The sequence below is a fragment of the Sphaerodactylus townsendi genome, linkage group LG05 (assembly GCF_021028975.2).
Source record: "Sphaerodactylus townsendi isolate TG3544 linkage group LG05, MPM_Stown_v2.3, whole genome shotgun sequence".
NCBI classification, from domain to species: Eukaryota; Metazoa; Chordata; class Lepidosauria; order Squamata; family Sphaerodactylidae; genus Sphaerodactylus; species Sphaerodactylus townsendi.
The window spans coordinates 66,081,812-66,099,075 of NC_059429.1; the positions used below are offsets into that span (position 1 = coordinate 66,081,812).

A 17,264-nucleotide genomic window follows, 5' to 3' on the forward strand; every position below is an offset into this window, starting at 1 on the left:
CCTCCCCAAACTCCATCTCCTCCAGGCTCCACCCTTTAGATCTCTGGGAATTTTCCAGCCCAGATTTGGAAACCATAGGTATGTATGGATTCATTGTTTCATTGTTTTCATTTTCTCCAGGCCTCTCAGTATTGCAATAACAAAGTTACTGGAGAGCTGGGACTTGAGAAAGCATAAAAGTTTTAAAGAAGGATTCTTGTTTGACTGATTCAGACTTAAACATGGGACAGAAAAGCTTTGGATAGTTTTTGACAGAAATGGCACCCAAACATTTATAACACAGAGCAGCTAGGCCTTTTTCCTTTGAAACTGATTTTGAAAGGAAGAGCACCAAAACCCTACCTCTCTTCAAAATACTTTATGTATGATAATTCAGGTTCAGGGTTTATTAGAGAATCTGAATTTATTTGACTACATAAAATTTGTCAGGAAGCTATCCGGGAGGGATGCCATGGGGAGCTATTTTTATGCTAGAGGCACCACATTTGCAGTGGAGCTACTAGTGCCTGTCCACAGAAGCCCCCATATTTCAAGGAGTCAGGGAGTCAGGGGATCCAATTCTGTTGGCCCCCAAAGAAGGTGTCCCAGCCATATGCTGTGATTTGCAATGTGGGAAAAACAGCCCCTTTCCCCCCAGGGCAAAAGCAAAGAGGCATGCCTGCATTCACAGGTCAATGCCTAACTTGCCAAGACCCAACACAAGCCCAAGAGAACCAAAGCAGAGACCAGGAATCCCAACAGAACCACAAGACAAATATGTCAAGCCCAACATAACCAATGTCAAACCAGAGAATCCCCGCAGAACAAAAACAAGCAGGAGCACTTTTGCAAGATCAAAAAAACCAATGTGTAATATAGAGACACTCAGCAGAAGCAAGGGCTAATGTGATGCCACAAGCCCAAGAGAACCAATGTCAAACCAGAGAAGCTCAGCAGGCTTTTTTCCCAGCCATTTTTTTAACAGAAACCTAGCACAATAAGCAAGTCTGGGTACATTTAAGCCCAGCAAAACCAACAACAGTTCACAAAAGCACAGCAGAATGAAGTATAGAGAGATGGTCAGCCCACTTGGTGATCCTTCCTTTGATGCATGGGTCACATATGAAATGTGAACCTTCTGCAGGGTGAGATGCTGTAGGTAGGACTCAAAACCCTCTTGCAGCCTTTACACCAGTGCATGTACTGCTGGAAGCAAATCTGTATATCCTGTAGGTGGCTCCAGAAAGACAGCAAATTTCTCACAACCTGTTTGGATCATGGGAATGACTAGAGCCAGGGTTGAGCTGGCTTTCTTCCTGCACAATGTTGATCTCAGAGATAAAGAGGTTGGGACTTTCTTCTGCTCCACTAAACACTCAAATATGGTGTAGGTGGAGTTCCAATGAGTGCTGACATTGTAGATCAAGTGATGCTCTGACATGTCTATCAGCCCCTACGTCTTCTATCGATATCTTTCTTACTGAGTGAGAAGTAACTTGTGAAATGCTAGTATTTCTGAAAGGGATGCTGGAAATCACAGGTTGCTGCATTGAGCCTAGGATTCTCTGCAGAATCCACACCCAAGACATCCTTAACCATGAGGTTGAGAAGATGTCCCATGCAGTAAATGCACCTGAGGCTCAATGCTTTTGCTGCTGCCCTAATGTTTGCATGACCATCAGTTACTATGAAGCCTAGGTTGACAGCCCTTCCTATCCATCCTGCTAACTGCTTCAGGATGGGGGCAGAGATGTCAGCTATGTATGCCTTGTTGAGAATCTTGGCACGGAGGGTCGATAGCTCATAGGTTTGGCACTCAGAAAAAGGGTGCCACGCTCCCTTTGCCCATAACACAGTGCCCCATCTCAATTTGTGGGATCAAGGGTGTCTAGGACTCCTGGTGGGGTCCCACCTGTCCCACCTGCTTCAGTACAACCACTGATAGCGGCACCCTCGTTGCCCCGCAGACAATTGAAAGTGCATTTTGATGGCACCCCTGACTGCTTGCCTTACTTTTTGGTGCAAGTAGATGCTTACATGAAAGACCATGGGGGAAATTATGCCAGTGAGGTTGAACAGGTTCATGATGTAGGTGCCCTACTTGAGGGACGGGCAGCAGACTGGTACATGGGGTTGTTCCATAGACATGCCCCAGAACTCCGTTCACTCCCTCAGTTTATGATGACCTTACATAGGTGGTTTGAAAACCCGTTTCTAGGGGAGAAAGCCAAACAGGACATATTATGAATGCGCCAAAGTAATAAACCATTGGTAGAATTCTGAGAGGCATTTAGGGCTTTGGCCAGCAAGATCCCAGACTGGCCAGAACAAATCTTTGTTCATGCATTCAAGGATGCTCTATATCCCGAACTTCACCACTGGTCCCTGATGAGCAGCAATCCAGATACTCTTATGGAATGGATTGTGTTGGCCGGAGAGGCTGAAGCCAGAATGATGGATGCAAACAACTATGAGAGCAAAAACACTGTCAGCTGCTGTCAGGGGCTCCGAAGGAACACTGGAAGATCAGCGAGCCTGAAGAAACTCCCTATAAACGCCGTCTGTGTCTCTGTCTTTACTGTGGGGATAGTGGTCATTTGACTGCCACTTCTCCTGCCAAACCAGCAGTCAGAGGACTGCCTCAGCCACTGTCGGCTAAGCCTAGAGCCCTGAAATACAATAAGCCAAAGAAGGGAGCTTCCAAAATGGCTCTGGGGCTGATTCCATCTTCCCCTGAATCCGATGAGGAAGTGAAGGGGATTGGATGTGTAGCAGACGTCCGTGGCCTAGATCCGCCTCCAGGAGCAACCAAGCAGGTGAATGAAGACAAGGGACCCCTGGTCTTACCCATGATTGTCACCAATTCTCCTAAGGGAACCAGAATGATGGTTCAGGCTCTGGTTGACTTGGGATGTTCCCATTTCATTTCTACTTACTTCTACTTTACTTACTTTACTTTTACTTCTACTTCTACTTACTTACTACTCTACTTCTACTTACTATTTCATTTCTCACTTCTACTACTTACTTCTACTTCATTACTTAACTTACTAATTTTCTACTTACTTCTACTTCTACTTCTACTTAATTCTTACATTTCATTTTACTTACTTACATATTTAACTGCCCTACCCCCGAAAGGCTCAGGGCTTAATGCATCCCAGTGTGGTGGAGGGTTTAGGTCTTACTCCATCCTCCCTTCGCAGACCCATCCAGTTTACCCAGATGGATGGACGTCCCATGGAAGGGCCTCCTGCTGCCTTCAAAACTGAAAAAGTATTAATTCAATGCGCCCAACACTGGGAGCCCCCTAGTTTTATAATTGACAGTTGCCAAAAACCGGTAATTCTAGAGTTGCCCTGGCTAGTGGAACATGATCCAACCATTAGATGGACGAATCGGATTGTGCTGTTCACTAACCCGCCTTGTGGAAGCCATGTACACTCCAGTCCTCCCTCACCCAATACTCCGCTGAGGGAAGAGGGTGTAGCCGCTTCTCTGGAATGCCAATCGGAACCTTCAGTCAGCATCCCCTCGCCTTACCAAGATCTAAATTAGGCATTTGAGGAAAAAGATTGTGATTCCTTGGCTCAACATTGGAAAACAGACTGTAAAATTGAACTGGTTCTTGGCACTAAGCTTCCCAAGGGATGGCTGTACCCTATGAGCCCAGCGGAGGATTCCGCACTTCAAGAATTCCTGGATAAATATTTAGCTCAAAAGTTTATCCAGCAAGCCACTAGCAATTATGCTGCTTTGATACTGTTTTTTTTTTTAAAAAAAGGATGGATCTCTCCACTTGCGTACTGACTATCGTGGTCTCAGTGCGATTTCCACTTGTAACAAATACCCCCTTCCGCTGATCAAAGACTTATTAGCCAGCTTGGGAAAGGGGCACATTTTCACCAGAAGTCAGGGAAGTCAGCACTATTCTGACCGTGTCAGAATAGCGGAAGGCTTTGAACATTTGACAGCTTTTAAAACCCGCTATGGTCAGTTTGAATATCAAGTAATGCCCTTCAGGTTAAGCGGAACCCCAGGGTATTCATGAACCTCATCAATGATGTGCTTCAGGACTTGCTATTTTAAGGAGTAGTGGTGTATTTGGATGACGTTCTCATCTACTCCCAAGATGAGGAATCTCATGTGCAGTTGATGTGAGAGGTGTTGAAAAAACTTTTAAAGAACGATATATTTGTCAGATTCTCTAAATTGGATTTTTTGGGTTATAGAATCTCAAAAGAAAGTTTTGAAATGGATCCCTCTAAGGATGTACTGGACTCGCGCATCTATCGCAACCGCTTGCAATATTTGGTTTCACGGAAAGGTTATTCACCTGGGCAGAATGAATAGGTGAATGCAGATTGCATTCAGGCACCCCGACTTATTACAGCGTTCCAACGAGCCTGTCCAAGCAAACCGGGGAAGGGGTCTTAAAGGGGGCGGAAATGTCAGGATGCTCCTGTTGGGAGGGGGTAATTGTCTGGGAGTGCTTTTGCTTTTGCAGGTGCATTGCTACCTACTGGTTTTGGCCTTGGAGTTCTGCGGCTGGGAAGGGCCTCCATGCCGGACACTTCTGACTCTCTCTGCTCCCATGTGGGGGTGGGGATTATGCTATCCATATTATCATATTATCATACATCCATATTATCTGGCCTTTTCGTCAGAACTGTCTTCTTCTGTCTCCCATATGTCTTCAATAAAATCCTTGAAAACCTACAAGCGTTTATTGTCTGAGCAGGGAATTGACATCTATCTTGGGTTGCCAATTGCTTCCTATTCATAGTGTGTAAATGAGAATTTTAGTTACCTATGAAAGTGGACTTTTTCTTCAATGAAAGTGGAATGTAGCTAAGAGGTGTATGCTGTGTAATGGATACAATCTCTGAAATTCCATCCAAACTGGATAGAAAACAAAAAAATTACATCAAAAATGTGTTTCCTGTTGAAACCAATGGGAAGCTAAAACAAATAATAGTGAATGCAATAATGAAATGAAAGCAAGCAAATAGATGTTTTGAAAACAAAATGAAACAAATTTGTATGCTTCTAATGGTCAGCCAGATGATCCTTGGAAGTTTACAAGTAGGCATGATAAAAGGGGATATCCCCTGTTGTTCAGCTTTAACATTTGGTACCCAGATGTACATTCCTCCTAAGTATGGAGGCTCCATTTTTGGCTATCCCTATTAATAACTGTTGATGGATCTCTCTTTCATAAAATTATTTTCAGAAGGCTGGTGACAATGGCATAAGCAGTGGCGGCAAGTTATATCTAAAGAACAGAGTAATTTAATTCTAATGTGCAGCCTTCTGATGCAGTGGTATAGCTCTTCTTTGTGGTCTTTGTTCTGATCCTGAACGAGTTGTTCAGTAGCAATTTTGTTTTGCATTTCTAAAAGTCTTGTTTTTTCTTCAGTTATTAGTTACGCTTCACTTATGCCCAAATAAAACAAAACCAATAGAACAGCAAAGGTTAAGATATGTTTGCTACCTGAATTTCTTCCTGCTTCTGATGTTATTGAAACTGTTCTTAATAGCAAGGAGAAGGATTATTACTTTTTTGCCCCATTTTCAGATCTACAAAAATGGTATAAATGTCCACATTGCAGACATGACTTCATTCTGACATTCTTTTCCTGCTTTCACATACACAGCCTGTGTAAATAAGCATTTGGGTGAGTTTAAAAAAGAGTAACCTTTAAAAAAAATTATTTGCTTTTAGCTCCTTAGTAATCCTTGAGCTGAAGAGTCTGCACCAATAATTTTGCACATGTAAATTCAAAGCTGACCCATATATTTAATATTATATTTTGCATGGGACTTATAGCTTTCCATAAACATTCACATAACCCTGGTTACAAGTTTTAAATGTTCTTGTACACATTTTGCTTGGGTGTACATGTTGAAGGATGGACCAAGTGTACACACAAGATCTTGTCATTTTTATACATTCGTGATGTCTCCACAAGGACTATATAAACAATGCAAAAATGCATTAAGTATCCACAAGGCTATCACCACAATCACGTGGTATATTTTAACTAATGAGTCAGTTTATAAATGGAAATTTACAATAAATCATGGGTTTTCATACACTTCATAAGTACATTTCATCATCCAATATTACATCATATCAGAGATAAGTGCATAATTTTACACAAACTATTTTCAGTTGTAAGCAATTCAAAGCTTTTTCAGTTACAAACAATTCAAAACTATGAAAATGTGAGGTGGGTGCCTTCACAAGGGCCACCAGGACAGCTAACACATTGAAACACACATAATAAAAATCATAATTTTAAATAATTAAACACATTATGTGGGCACCTATCACTAAAACAATTAAAGCCTGAGCTCGAATACATACAAAGATATTTTTTAAAAACTATTAAAACACTGGTCAGTACAAACAACAGCCTATGACAATTACCCAGAAGAAGCCCACTACATAACTAGAAAGATATTTGGGGTCCAAGGCTCTTACCTCCTGTAAGGTTCTCTATTACCCGTCTGTCTGGGAGTTGACTCACACATTTTTATAGCAGCACTTTAAATGTAGTGATAAGGGAAGTGCCCACCCTGATTGTCTCAGTAAATCAGAGGCGTAGCTGGGCCAAACTGTGCCCGGTGCACATACTATATTTTCCGCCTCCCCCCCACCCCCGCGGCGCCTCCCCTTCCCTCCTTCCCACACTTACTTTAGTTCCTTTCCTTTTTCAGAACTTTTTCAGGCTGCAAAATGCCTGTTCTCAGTAAAAACGACCTGATGGGAACTATACTTCCCAGGAGACCTTGTGAGCCCCAAGGTCTCCTGGGAACTGTAGTTCCTCGGGCCGTTTTTACTGCAAACAGGCTTTTTGAAGCCTGAAAAAGTCCTCCAAAAAGAAAGGAACTAAGGTAAGTGTGGGAAAGGGGGAAGGGGGGGCGCCACGGGGGTGGGGAAAAGGGGAGGGGCCTGGGGAGGTTTTTGCACCCCCAGGCGTACACCTAGTGCACAGCGCACCCCCTCTCCCTTCGCCACTGTAGTAAATCTATCACCAAAATTATCCCAGACTGAGGTGATACCAGTCTAAATGAAAGAAGTAGTCCTGCAAGCAATCAAGACAGCATAACTTTGCTGAGCCACAGAAAAAATGCCTTACCACCACTGTACACATAGCCATTTTAATCCAGCTCTTCCACTGATGTCAGTAATTGATCTAAGGGAATATTAAAAAGGAATCACAGCCATTTAACTGGATTAAATCCTTGTTTTACAAAATTCATTTGATAAATATCAGATTTTCTGAAATGTGAACTATGTTTGTATGATCAGTTTTGAAATTGTACTCACTGTATTTCTCATGCTCAGATAACGATGCTTTAACTGAAATGGTACAGCTGCTAGATTAGAACACACCTTCAAAGCATCCTTTTAGCATCAGAAATAGTATGCCATCCATTTGAATTATCAGATGGGTTAAAGACCAATTTCTGCATCCTGTGAGGCAAAGAAAAGGCAACATTTGCATTACTGATAGTTTTGAGAAGAACATTGGCGCATTAGGACATAGTCCATACGATCATACTGTAGAGTCTAGATCATCAAACTAGTTAGAGAACTGTTGGTGAAACCATCTACAATCACAACTGGTGTAAAGGGACTAAGAATAGATTTGTTCCATTAAGGTTGATAGCTGTAGGATTTTCAACACCAGGATAGAAGCAAACATTTCTAAAAACCTTTATTTTTTAAAAAAAGTTTTGAAAATGGGTTTTTTAATGGCTTTACAAATTTTCAAGTGTAAAAAGAAACAAATGAAAACAGATTGCAATCCAGCATCTAACCAAGTGTGCTCAAGTCCCACTGATTTTAATTGTTTAATTGTTTCAATTAAAGCTAGAAGAATTTAAGGCATGCTTAATTGTGTGTTGCTTTTCAGCTTTGTACAAATTATCTTTATATGCTTTTCCATGCTCATTTTTAACACTTCTGTTTTTAATTTAACAAGTTCTGCCAGAAATGGATTCACAAGGTCAGAATTGCCCTTTTCCTGCATAATAATCTGACTCTTTTTGTTGCTTGTTACAACAGGAAAAAGTTAAGCAAAATGCAAGCAAAACTAGCATTAATTTGTACTTCTGAAGTGTTTTTAGTCTTCATTTAAAAACAAAACAAAAACTTTTTGTAGAATTGACGTATGGAGTTTGAGAAAGTTTTCGCAGGCCCTTAAGCAATGAATACCTTTTCCTCTTGCCCGTTCAAAAAACCTAGGTAACTACAGAGGAAACAGTACATGTCAGTCTGTCTCTTCTGTTGCCTCTTCCTCCTGTGAAAGAAAACTCTCTCTGAAATAGGATCATCTGTACAATACAGATTGAAAAACAATAGCAATAAATGAGAGAAGATAATTCCTTTGGAACCAGATCTTGATTAATTTGAAACTCTGCATTTTCTCTTGTTATGCTTACCATGATTTCATGAGACTGGCTGCCAACAGTGGGTGGAACATGCTGAGGGCAACAAGAGAGATAGAGCAGCAATTTTGTCAAGGAACTCATCATGCTTTTTTCCCCTCCCCTCTCTTTTCTTTAACAGTGAATGGTGGCTACAATCACTGTAATTCAATATCTGAGAAGAATAACATGATGGACACGGAGATGACAAATAGCGTGGGGCCCGTATGTAGACAGAACTTGCTTGTACACTCAGGAAACTTGCTTACTCGAGACCACCCGTTGCCTTCTGAAAGACTGCTGCATGTTAGTCAGAGGAATTTGTCTCACTCAGATACAAGGTATTGTTATTCAGTTTTAATTGCCATGTCCGCACTATCATTTTTAAAACTAGTCACACTTTGAGTATTCATGTCTGAGTACGGTCCACCAATTGCAAATTATTCCTGTTCACTGACTTGATGCTTGGTGTGGGTGCCATATTTTGAAGATCCTAAGTCCAGTCCTTGTCTGTCAAAGAATTAGTAGATATGTAAAGCAGCTTCTTATGTGTTCATGTTTTGCACCATCCCTCATACTTCTTCCATGTTTCAGTTCTAGAAACCAAAAGAAAGCCTCCTCTGTTTTTTTACCCCTTGGACTGTGATGTTCTTTGCTTCACATTCTGGACCATGGCATGCTTTCTTGCAACTAAAATAAATTCAAAATTGGCTGTTCATTTTTTACAAAATATTTAGCTGCCACATCCACGTGTAGTGACTGGGTAAAGGATAAATAGGGAAATGCTAAACACCAGTCTCTTTTTCTGTGCTATCCAATCGTCTGTGAAAGTATCCGGAAAACATTTTACATTTTGCCAGTGACCTGAACAGGCCAACTGAGCCATACATCAGAAATGCGTACTTTGTGGGCTTAATCTCCAGCCTCCAATTATGAGATCTCTCAGAACTAAAAAGAAGCTTAGCATGTGGCAATAGATAGACCTGGGGTCTGGCTTGAAATTTTACAAAAGGGATGCTTCCAAACTATGATTGAGGTCAACATTACTCTTAAACCAGGATGTCCTACATACTGATATGGCAAACTATCTAGTCAGAGTATTTCTGTTTGGTTTGTAAACAGCATTTACTATCCAGCCCTTCAGTTAAGATTCTCATCACAAGCTCTGATCTCTGTCCCCTGCCTGCAGAGGTGTGGAATGCTGTACCAGTGTTGTGTAGTCGTTAAGAGCAGGTGAACTCTAATCTCCAGTCGCTAATCACATTGCTTCATGAGTGGCAGATTCTAATCTGGAGAACCAGGTTTGATTCCCCACGCCTCTGCATGAAGCCTTCTGGCTGACCTTATGCCAGTCACAGTTATCTCAGAACTCTCTCAACCCCATCTACCTCACTATTGTGGGGGGAGAAAGGTTTGTAAGCTGCTTTGAGGCTCCTTGCAGTTTAGAAAAGCAGGATATAAATCCAAACTCTTCTTCTTACTTGCCTTTGGGCGTCAAACAAAAGTATTTATTTTTACATGGGCCTTTAACTGAGGGGTTTTATTTTTTTTTTCAGTTTGCTTCTAGCTTGGGAGGATTTTTTAAAACAAATATTACTTTTAGGGGGCTTATTGTTTTATTCTGTTTTTCCCCCTATGGCTGGGTTTTTATATTTTAAAATTAAGGCACAAATTAGATGTCTAACAGACCCATCCAAGCGGCGGGAGGGGGGGGGGGGACTGCTGGTGCAAGCAGCGCTCAGTTGTGCCGGTGGATTTGCCCTAGCTAGGGCACTTGCCCAGGCAGAGGGATTAATCCGCTCCCGCCCTCCCTAGCAGTGGGAGATAGCACCCACATCCCTGTACCCCACTGCCAGTTCAGTGGTCTGGGGTAGTGGCTGGGGGAGCAGCTGACTTTAGTCAACTCCCTCCTGGCCCTTTACCCTATTGCCCCTGCAGCCAGGATTACTGACTTGTACCACCAAAAAGGTGGAGTTATTTAGCCCAATAAGAGCTTCCCGGCAGCAGGGAGGCTTTTTGGCATTTTAAGCCTCCCCATGCTGCTAGAAAGTCTCTATGGGGGCAGTGGCTCAGTGTGGCCACAGCCAGGCACCTGGCCCCTTGGATATTGCAAAATAACAATATTAACCATTTAAAATAGGATATTCTCCTTAACAGATGCCACTTATTGAAAGAAATTTGCTGTTAATTACATATAAATATAACCTTGTAAGATAATTTTTTTTCTGCCAGACTTTGAAACAGTCTTCACCTTTTTGAGAATCAGGAAAAGTATCTTTCAAAGGTGAACCTTTTATCTGGGATATTTTGATTAACAAATATTTTCTGACTGGAACTATTGAACTTGGCATGGAAAATGAACACTAATGCAGTCATGAAAATGTTGCTGTTTTTGATTTTGTTGCATATGTTTGTAAACTCCATCTTGACCCTGTTATGAATCCACATGGTGCTTACTGCTAGCAAGCTGGTTTTAGTCTGTCATTGAATGCAATTACGATGCAAAGATAATTGGGGTGGGAGCAAACAAAAGGAGGGAAGAGAAGACTGCTTAGATCTTTTCAGAACCTTTTTGAAAAATCCATAATGAGGAAATGACAGATGCTTATATTCAGAGGATCATAGTACTCCCTTACGAAATATGAACTCCTTACAGCTCTGTCTCAGGGAAGATTCCCAGAACAACACAGGATTATATACCACAGAATATCAGAGAGGGAGAGAGAGAGCTCTGACCCTATTGTGATATAAAGTAGTAGGCGACGGAGGTAACTAATTTCACTCCTAAAGCTTGGCCTACATTCTGCAGATTTGGCTAATTTCTCAGTAACTGTATGGAAAACTAAAGAAAATAACAATATTTTTCAGGGATGTCACAATTTGTTTGTTCTTACTTTTCATATCTCATATGCCAATGTTTTTCTTACCTCTCACAATGAAGGCCATCACATGTTGTTCTCATGTTGTAAAAGGTCAGCTCCAAGTATCAGTTAGCTTTGCAAACTCATTGCTACCTAAGTTGTTCCGTTCTCTCACTTCAGTTTATATTGGTGAGTAAGTAGAGCTTTTTTCATATGATCCTGGTTGTGATTGCACATATGGAATGAACACTTGATTCTCCTGATAAATGTCATTTCTTTTCAAAGGGAAAATATGTTCCATTTTGATACATACTTACTAGATACACATGATCCAAACCTGAAAAATACATGTGTTGTCCCCTTCAGAAGAAATGGAGATTGCATGTATTATGAGGATTACATGTAACATGTTTGTTTCTTACACATGGCCAAACAAAAAAACTGAACAGGGTTTACGGTTAAATGCTGAATGATAGACATTTGGCAAGTAACAACCAGCTGGTGTTTCCTGGCCCAAAAAGTGTCCAGTTGTCCACAATTAGAGCTTTCTCAGCTCTGGCCCTGACCGGTGGAATGGTCTACCTGGTGAGATCCTAGTCCCAGAGGGCTTGCTTCAGTTCTGCTGGACCAGTAAAATGGAGATGTTGCACAAGGCCTATGGTTGAGAGCAGCAACAGGGTACATCTTAGCTGACCTCCCTCTCCTTCTGTTCTCCCCTCTTTGTGTTTTTTTTTCTTGTACCTTTCTTATCCTTTTGATTCTTTCTTACCCTTTTGGTCCTTCTGTTGACTGGTCTCACAACCTTTTAGATTTGGGGCACCAAGGAATCCAATGGAATGAATCAATGTTTTATGACTCCATTGTATAATTGTTGTGAGCTGTTCTGAGCCCACCTTGGTAGGGGATGGCGGGATAAAAATATAACAAATAAATTAATCAACACTTGTAGTTTAGGCAGAGAATTTAACTTTTTTGTTTTTTAATCTGAAAAGTTATAGTATCATGTGTAGTAGTCATAGGTACCTGCTGGCATCATGTACAATTTTAGCCTCTGCTTTTCCCAGATCCTACCTTGTTTCAGAGTTTTAAAGAATTACTTGGCTAAGAGAAAAAAGCAGCACTCTTGTGTTTTGTTTACTATTCATTTATCACATTAGAAAGTGCACTATAAAGCTTTTACAAAACTGAAGTCTGCGCTGCCTCTCATTGTTCACCCTGTTACAGCAGGGTTGAGCAGAGGTGGGATCCAGCAGGTTCTCACAGGTTTCCGAGAGTAGGTTACTAATTATTTGTGTGTGCCGAGAGGGGGTTACTAATTGGTGATTTTGCCACGTGATTTTTCCCTTAGTTACGCCCCTCCTCTCAGCAGTAGCGCGCAGAACTTGAAGCAGTCAAGCAGGAGGTACACCGGCGTGTGTGGCAGCCTGCGCCTGCGTGCATTCGTTTCCTGCCCAAGGACCGGCGCAGCGGCTGCGTCCTTGCCATAGCCCCGCCCAGGAGTGCCCCGTCCCCGGAATGCCCGGCCACGCCCCCGTCGTGCCCCGCTCGGCCCCATTGACGCTACGCCACAGTTTGAATCCCACCACCATGGGAACCTGTTACTAAAATTTTTGGATCCCACCACTGGGGTTGAGGATACAGGATACAGCAGCACTAGAACATTTAGTCAACAGGAAGAGATAAGAGTATCTGTAAGCATATTTTGCTGTGGTGGTTATTTGATGCATAAATAAATAACAGAAAAGAAGATTTTGGTGGTCTTTAACTCCTAGAGCTTGAACCCCAAAGACAATCCTAATAAAAGACGGTACCATCTCTGCCATCTTCAAGAAATTATTCCAGACAGTGTGTGTACAATCTAATATTATGAAAGCATTTATTCCTTTCCATTCATCCTTTTATAAGCTGTATTCTACAGAGAATCATGTTTTCTCTTTCCACTCTCCACAGCTAAATACTTTCTAAACACTTTCAAAGCTATGCATTGCATTTTCCACCATGTGGAACAGGTAACATCTAAATACTTTCAAAGCTATGCATTGCATTTTCCACTATGTGGAACAGGTAAATGAGATACATACATTTTGCAGGATAATTCTAGGGTCTCTTTGCCACAACTGGACCTAATAAACAGCTAATTTTGACCATTTTTCAGATAACTCATTATTGGGCATGGAAAGCACCTCTTTTCTTCTTCCGTATTAAAAGCAGAAAAAGTGCTGGGCTGCAAAGGCTGTGTTGTACCAGAAGATGTTTAAACTACCAATAGGTCAAGTTCTCCTATGAAATTTGCTTTTATATTATACATGCAAACAAAACTGTTATGCATGCAAACAAAATGTGGACAGGAATATAGTGGGTTGGGCCCAAATTTGCTGTGATGGAAGGAAGCTTACTTTGCAGAAGACTTTAACATTTAACAGAGGGGGGGCTGTAGGATCTAGTCCAATAAATATATGCTGAGTTTGCAGCTTCATAGTTTTTGTTGTAAAAATAGTATAGACCAGCATTTTTTCCAGTTACATTACCATTATTTACTATGAACCGTTACTTCATATACTGTTAAAATCACAAGCTTGATCGGTTCTTCGAGTTTAATTTTATTCCAGTACTTTGTGAATACAATAATTTTTGAACAAGTAATGATTACTCTCATAAGTTTTCTTCCCTTAAATGCTTCCATACTGCAATTTTCTCTATCACCATAATTAGCCAACATTTCCTTAGCCAGATTTCATTATATGGTGGTGTTCTTTGTTTTCAGTGGCCTGCAATCTTACAGAGACAACCAAATTTCTTAAAACGTGACTGTACTTTTAGTTTTGTGAGTGCTCTGCTTGGCCAAGTGAGATTAACTATGGTGAACATTCCACTCTATGGGCTACGGTTGCACTTAATACTTTACATATTTCTTCCAGAATTGTTTCATAACAGGGAAAGTCCACCATATATGGTAGAATGAGCCTTTCTCCTGAAGGCATTGTCAGCGTTGGTAAGAGACGTAATCAGACATTTTTCCTAATTTAACAGGGATATAATGCCACCTAAACATTAATTTCATGCCATTTTCCCTTATATTAAAATTAGCTGATGTAGCAAAGATGTCATAATTTTCTTTCCTGTAGCCTTTGAGTGATTCAGAGTACATAATTAGTTTCTCAAAAACATCCAATCGCCGGAAAATGTATATATTCTTAGTTGTCTTCGTCGTCCCCCCCCCCGCCCACCCCGGATTGATACATTTAGTGGCACATTTAAGTTCAGTTCCAGATCCTCTAATATTGAGGACCTCTGAAGCAATACCACAAGCCAAAAATCTTGTACGTGGTAGTAGCTTCAATTGATGGGATTGCTAGGCCACATTGTATTAGGAGCTGCATTGCCATTCTACCTATCCAAGCCGTTTTTTGTACCTCCAAATGAACTGATCTATCATCTTCTGGGTTTTGCTAAAAGCTCTTTTGGATCAGTATAGTAATAGCAGTTTTAATTTTGGTAGTTATATTGTTATATGAGGACTACTTGTTTTATGTAACTTGCTGTTATTTAGTAATTGTTTTTTGTACTAATAACAAAAAAGGTTACTGAAGCAGAGATCTGCATGAACAGATTTGATATCTACAGATAAATGTAGCTGGGGAAAAAACATGGTGCTCCAGCAGGAGTATAGAATCCAATAAAATTCCCAAGTTCTTAATATTTTTCAGTGAAAGTTGCATCCCATCAATGGTAGAAAGAACAAGCCTATTAAAAGTAGCGGTCTTTCCAGCTAACATATCCTTTGTCTTATCTGGGCTCAGATTCAGTTTGTTTTCCCTCAGCCATCTGACTACTACATGCAGTCATCAGACAGAGATAGCTGAGGTTGGTGGCTTATTCAGAATAACATACAGCTGAGTGCCATCAGCATATTGATGATGACCTTTTCCAGAACTTCAGACAATCTTGTCAAGGGGCTTTACATACGTATTAAACAAGAGCAGTGCAGGAACCCAAACTCCAGAATTCGCTCCCCACGGTGATTCATCTGTACCCCTTGTTTCCATCTTTTGCCATTTGGCATTCCTTCAGTGAACCCTTCTTTCTGCCCATGTCATTGTATGTATTTTACTTTTGATTGTTTTAGTGATGTTGTTTGGTAGGTTTTAAACTGCGGTTTTATTATGTATGCTTTAATTTGGTATCACCTTGGAGTCCCTTCTGAGGGCAGAAAAGTGGAATATAAATTTTGTGAAGTGAAGCAAAATATTTGGCTGTGTTGTTGGTTAGAAAAAAGTGAGGGTAATGGAAGGAAAGGATCTGTGAGAATGGAGGTGATTTTTGTATTTTGAATGTACATACTTCCTGGTTTTGTTTGAAGGAGGCTATATGGCCTAAAGTGATTTTGGAAAGGTCCTTAAGAATGTTTGTTTATGACGAGCATGACCCTGGCTTGTCGGGCTTGGTGCTCATTCCCTCTTCCTCTGTATGTGGAATTTAACTGAAGACCTTCTGGGTGGAAAGTCTCCAATTATAATATTCAAATGTGGGTTCTTGACGAAATATTAATTTGTATCTTCTCCACAAACTGGGATTCTAAACATGAATTAAACTGGCTTCAGATCCTGGTTACTGGGAAATAAATCCACTTTGTTGAAGCACCCACATTTGGCTGTTCGCATGATAAGTTCTTGGTGTTTTTGTTTATGATAGCTTCACTGGAAAGGTGAATTTTCAGGCTTTGTAGGAATTGCAAAAGGTGTCATTATGCACCTGTTCTGGTAGGTGGATCTTTTACTGTCATTTGTACAGTGAACCACGTACAAATTGATAATAGGCATGCTAGTTTAAGAAATACTACAGAAATACTTTTCTTGGCACATATAAAACTTATGTCATGTCATACCATGCTGTTTTGTTATTTTTTTTAAAAAAAATAATAATGGAAATTGTTACCCCTTGCTTAAGAAGCTTGTTACCAAATTACCCCTTGCTTAAGAAGCTTAAGAGCCCTGTGGTACAGAGTGGTATTTGCAGTACTGCAGTTGAAGCTCTGCTCATGATATGAGTTCAGTTTCTATGGAAGTCAATTTCAGGTAGCCATCTCAAGGTTGACTCAGCCTTTCATCCTTCTGAGTACCCAACTTGCTGGCAATAAAGTGTGGATGACTGGGGAAAGCAAAGACAAACCTTCCTGTAAACATAGGTGGATTCCACACAGCATGAATGTAATATCTTTAGGACATCATGAAAACATCTGTTTTGGCATTTTGTGTTCCCATAGCACTGGAGAACATAAACATTGCCAGCCAAAATGATTCTTTTTTCCCGCCTGCTGCATGAAGCTCTTGTCAATTTCACAGTTGTGCCCACCATTTTGTGCAGCAGATTCTCAGTGAAAATTCCCCATGGAGATTTCCTCTGCTTGCAGCTCATCTGTGCACAATTTCACTGTAAAAATAGATGAGTGAAGGTTTTTTTGCCTAGTGATCCCATGCATGTGTTGTTCCCCCTCCCTTTGGTTTTATTTTGAGGAGGATGTCTGCCCGGCTACGGCGACACGATTAGAGAAGCTGCAGTATGCACCATAGCTTCACAGACATTCCCCTCAAAACAACAACAAAAAGGAAAAATGACACATGCACAGGATTGCTGGACAAAACAAACGTTATTGATCTTTTTACAGCAAAATTGTGAGGATGAGAAACAAATAGAGGAAACTTCCATGGGAAATTGTCACCAGAATCTGCTTCAGCACACAAAATGGTGGGCAGGAGCAGCAGAAACAAAAGTAAGAGGTTTGGGTGGGAGAAAAAAAGAATTTTCTCCTTGCTTATGTTCACTCAGCAGGCAGGAAATGTCTTCAACCTAGCTTGAGGGGAAAAGATTGCTAATTTAGCATTTTTTGAAAAACCTGGATTGAGAGGAATAAAATGGGTTGAAGTCATTTTGGGGAAGAGAGTTGTGTGAAGTTCTCCCCCAAACACTTTTTATAATGTCCTAAAT

The 17,264-nt window shown here is 40.9% G+C and overlaps 1 protein-coding gene across 3 annotated transcripts in view; it reads left to right on the forward strand.

Annotated features, from left to right (window-relative positions):
- GLIS1 (GLIS family zinc finger 1) overlaps positions 1-17,264 on the forward strand; it is a 254,899-nt gene that overhangs the window by 71,726 nt on the left and 165,909 nt on the right. For all 3 annotated transcript variants that reach the window (XM_048498920.1, XM_048498922.1, XM_048498921.1), the window contains one exon: positions 8,561-8,759. In XM_048498920.1, coding sequence (XP_048354877.1) covers positions 8,561-8,759 — 199 coding nt within the window. The remainder of the gene's footprint in view (positions 1-8,560; positions 8,760-17,264) is intronic.